The sequence below is a fragment of the Herpailurus yagouaroundi genome, unplaced genomic scaffold (genome assembly GCF_014898765.1).
Source record: "Herpailurus yagouaroundi ecotype Mexico unplaced genomic scaffold, PumYag 141, whole genome shotgun sequence".
Classification (NCBI taxonomy): domain Eukaryota; kingdom Metazoa; phylum Chordata; class Mammalia; order Carnivora; family Felidae; genus Herpailurus; species Herpailurus yagouaroundi.
This window is the reverse complement of record NW_024412396.1, coordinates 11,544,606-11,549,342: the sequence shown is the minus strand read 5'-3', so window position 1 is coordinate 11,549,342 and position 4,737 is coordinate 11,544,606. Positions and strand designations below refer to the sequence as shown.

The window sequence follows — 4,737 nt, the reverse complement described above, 5'->3', positions numbered from 1 at the left end:
GGGCCGGAGCCTCGCCGGCGGCCGGCCGTCCCCTCGCGCCGCCGGTGCCTCTCGCCGCAGGTCGCCGCCTCCTCCGCCGCCTGCGCCTTCTCCTCCCCCTGCTCGCCCGGCGCCGCCGCCGTCCATGCGCCGCAGAGCCCCCGCGGCCCGGGCCGCTCCGGCTCCCGAGACATGCCCAGCGCGGAGACTGGCGACCGGCGGCGGCGGCGGCGGCGGAGGAGGAGGGGGAGGAGAAGGCGGCGGGGGGGAGGCCGCCGCGCGGCCCCGCGGGCAGCCCGGCCCAGGGCCCCGCCGCCTCCGGGTTCTCACCCTCGCGCGCCGCCACACCTCCCCCGCCCCCCCACTGTCGTCCCCCACCGCCGCCACCCGGAGCTGGCCTGGTGGCAGGTGGGGCACACACCCTCGCGGCGGGGGGCGGTCGGGGCCTAGGCCGGGAGGGGCGGGGAGGGGGAGGACACGCGGGGGTTCCCAGCTTGACCGCTGTGAAAGTATTTCTGGGCATTTTCCAGCTGCTTTGCTCCAGAGCGCTCTCTCGCACGCAGACACACCCCCCCCTTCTCTCTCCCGACACTCTCTCACTCCCCGTCTCTCTCTCTCCGTCTCTCTCCCCTCTCTCTCCCTCTCTCTCGCTGGCTCGCTCTCTCTCGTTGGGGGACTGGGAAGCTCGGCTGCCAGCGCAACAACGCCACTCAGTTGCAGTTGCGAACACTTCCCTTCTCGGGAGTATGTCAGCCCGGGAGAAAGAGGCGGAGAGGAACTGGGAGGCCACGGAAGCGGCCTCGGACAGGACACCGTCCCGGGAGCTCCTTCCGAGACCGTGGAAATAAACGCGGGTGGGCGTGCGCTGACCAAGACCGGGAGCCACGAGAACCCTGTGGGCTAGCGCAGCGGCTGCACAGGCACCTTATGGCTCCGGCGCTCTCGCCAACATTTCCTGACCGGAGCATCTGCATTATTCACCCGCATACATGTCTGCAGACCCAGGGGTTCACAGGTGAATCCCCAGGAGTTTCAACGCAGTTAGATACAAATGCCTGCCTGTCCCCACTCGGCTCCTGGCACCTAAGACCGGACCGGACTACGGACATCTCTCTGTGGTTTCCCCAGTTTACAGCTCAGCGAGGCCTAGAGAAAGGGCCACTCAATGAAGGGCCAGTGCTGGAATCCTATTACCTGGGTAGACCCTGGTCAGAGCGTCCCCTCCACTAAACCTTGCTCTGCCGAGTGTGGGCAGCTTTTTAGGCAGAGACTTGGGTCAGTCATGTGTCAACCAGGAAAGCAGAAAGGACTCCCAGTGCATTTCCACTTTGAATAAATGAGAGAGCCACACGGAAAACATCACTCCTATGCGAGGCTTTGCATTTTACTTTAAACTTAAGAAAAGAAGAAGAAAAAAAAAAAAGACCTGAAAGGGGTCCCATTCGGTCCTACCGGTGCAGTAAAGTGTGGCTGGGAGTTGGAAACTTTGAAAACACAAGTGTTTTTCGTTGCAGAGGCGTTTAATCTGCATGATGGTGTTTGAGTTCTCTTTGGAGTACACTCTACAGGTAGAAGATGAGAGTGATTGAAAAATGAACTGAAGTGGAGAGTACAAGATATTGAGTACAAGATATACATGGGCTGGCAGGGAGGGGGAAAAGTTGCCGGTTGGAAGTTTTGGCTCCAGGACAGCCAGCCTAGGGTGTTTCTGCCCAAAGATGACAAATGAGAGAAGTTCTGTTCTCCCAACAGGCCACTCTTGCTGGAAAAAGCCCCCTACTACTGTCACTCCCTCATCAGACTCCCCAAAAGCACTTAATGCAGAAATACATTTTGATAGAATGATGTGTCACCATTCACTTTAGCAAACATATCCAGCTCTTAAAGTGAAAACTAAATCTGCCCCTCAAAGCCTCTGAAGCCTATCATGCTGGTGGCCCGATGAAGAAGTGCCAGAGGACGGGGGACTCATGACTCAGATCCTCCCTTAAACATTTGGCTCACTCTCCTGTCCCCAAATTAACAAAAATTAAAGGCAGTAACAGGTGTCATCTGACTAATGAAACCAAAGAAAGGTCCATTTCCCACAGCTAGCACCTTCTCTTCAGTCATTATGACTGAACATGAAAAAGGAGGAAGGAAATTATACACTCAAAGGCTAAAGTTGATTATTTTTAAAGCTCTAGTCTTTAGAACCACAGTGGGATTCAAAGACTTGATAAAGTAGCCCAGATTCAAAGATGAAGGTGGAAGGCATCAGTTGGCTTTTCAGGGTGGGAGGCTATGGAGGATTCCCCCTGGAGGCTCCTGGCTTATTGGGAAAATTAGCCCTGGGAAGATCTTTGTGGTGAAGGACATCAACACTCTGAGGGCAAACCTAAAGGCTGAAAATTCACGACCACCTCTTATGTTCCATTTATATCTCATGGATTAGTTGGAGGTCTCTGAAATTGTCCAAAGGCCATCTGACATTTCTGGCCCTTGACTCCCTAGGTCACAACCATAGTATTGTGACTATTGCTTGCACCTCCTAGGTAAAGTGACCACCAGATTATATTGTCATTTAAATGTTTTGTGAGTGACCAAAAAACCTTACCTGAACCATGAAAAGGAAAAATCTAATTCTTGTCTAGTCCTTTATGTTTGAAAGATTCCCAGATCTTTTGTATTAAAGGTTCTTGTAATCACTGAAGTAAAACAAGACTAAAATAATTTAAATTAAAAAAAATCCTTTGACCAGAAATAGCCTGTTTTTTGAGTTATTTTCTCAAGACTCTCTTTTTAAAACTTGTGACAGTACCCAGAGCATATAATGAAGTCTTCTACAGAATATTTGCAGTCCTGGGCATCAACTTGGAAAACACTCAGTGTGTTATGCAAAATCTGCTCTGGTCGCTGGGCCATTGGTTAGAAAGCACAAAATATGGCAGTGATAGATTATCTTAACCTTTTCAGTTTAAACACTGTTGGTTCAAATCAAAGGTTCTCAAATCAATGAAGTTTGAAATACAAGGTAAAAATAGGAACTGTTATTTGAATTATGCATTGTGTATATTTTAAGTTAAATGCCATTGGCAAATCTCTCAGATATTTAATCGTGTGCAATCTGGGAAACACAAATATTTAATTTCACACTTTCACGTGTTTTTTCTTCCTTCTTCTCTAAAACCGAGCCCCACAAATCGGAAGCTTACCTTTCATACTACATTGTTAGTTTTTCTCAACACATTTTTGTGGATTACATTTTTGATAAAATATTGGAAGATTACAACTTGTTCTTAAGGAAAAACTTTAGGGTTCTAGAGCTGTTGGTGGTAGTATATCCCCCCCCACACACACACACTTCCTTTCCTAATTGCATCAAAGAATGTTTACTAATTCAATGTCACAACTCTATTTTATTAAATATCTATAAATGTTTGGGAGAAATGCAAACAAGTAATACTTTAAAACTTCTTTCTCACCCACCTAGCCTAACTTTGTAAAATTTGCTTCCTAACTCGCATCTCTGAATCTGACGCATTTGCATTATAATGCATTTAAGATGAATACTTAACAGCGCCGAGGAGACTCGGATTTCATGCTGTATTTCCCTGTAGTAACAGGTGACATGATAACACTATTATGTAGAATTGCGAGTCTACAGCTACACGTGAAAATCGTTCCTATTCTGTTTGGAAACAAATGATCAATCAGTCTCCCGTGATCAATTGCCCCCCTGGCTGCCGGTCAGCGCGGGTCCGCACCCGGCAGAGGCAGTGAGAAAATTCCGCGGAAGGGGACAGGGATCCCAAACTTTGCAAAAGCACCTTGTGCTTGTGTCTAAGACTTCGCTGCAACTCCTAGGCTACGCGGGGCTGGCGTTCTGGGTTTGGGGCCAAGCAGAGGGCAAAGGATGATTTCACTTCGCCAGTAAACTGGAGTGCCTTTCAATCCGAATTGTGAATTAATTTTTTCTTTCTCATCTGTAGAACGAGGAGCAAGCGAAGTGAGCCCTGACGATGTGCATGTGTGTTGTAACGCATAAAACAGGAGGCAAAGTGAGTCCCACCCCAGCACCCCGGGGCGGGGGCACTAACCCAGCCCAGGCGGGACTACTCACCGCTGCTGGTAGGAGGTGATGCCCTGGACGTTCTGCGGGGTGCCGTTGGCCGCGGCGCCGGCCCTCCCCATGCCCGCGCCCGCCGGCACCCCCGCGGCCGCCCCGCCGGCCGCCGCGGCCGTCACCTGCACGCTGAAATCCGGAAAGATTCGGATCATCGCCGCGGCTTCGGCCCCCGGGCGCGGCGGCTCTGGGCGAGAGCTGGCGGGGGCTCTGGTTTGGGCTCCGGCGGCGGCAGCAGCAGCAGGGCGAGCAGCGGCGGCGGCAGCAGCGGAGCCAGGCACCAGCCTGCAATCCCATTAGTGAGCCGCGGCCACTGTGCGCGGCGGAGAGGCGCTTTGATGTGCGCGCAGCGGGCTGGGGTGGGGGGGCCGCGAGCACTAGGAGGAGGTGCGGGGGGGGGCGTGCGAGGGACTTGCAAACAGCAAAACGTGTCAGGGTGGGGCCTTTTTTTCCCTTTTGGGGGGCGGTGGTGCTCCCCCCTCTTTCCAGGATGTTGCTCTCACTGGCTGCTCCGGCTGCGCGGCGCGAGCCCAGCTGAGGGAAGAAGGGGAGGGGTGGCGGAGGAAGGATGCACCGGGAGGCTTGGCGAGGACTTGGCCGGTGCAAGGGAATGACGGGCAGCGGAGGGTGTCTTTCTTTCCCGCCCCCTCTAC

General features: G+C 52.8%; 1 protein-coding gene across 6 annotated transcripts in view; it reads right to left on the bottom strand.

Moving 5' to 3' along the window:
* The window catches only part of NPAS3 (neuronal PAS domain protein 3), an 865,567-nt gene extending 860,830 nt beyond the window's left edge, over positions 1-4,737 (bottom strand). For 3 of the 6 annotated variants that reach the window (XM_040476901.1, XM_040476902.1, XM_040476904.1), the window contains exon 1: positions 4,082-4,736. In XM_040476901.1, coding sequence (XP_040332835.1) covers positions 4,082-4,239 — 158 coding nt within the window. In that variant the 5' untranslated portion in view covers positions 4,240-4,736. Of the gene's footprint in view, positions 1-4,081 lie in introns of all 6 variants that reach the window. The other 3 variants (XM_040476899.1, XM_040476900.1, XM_040476905.1) reach the window with 2 other exon arrangements.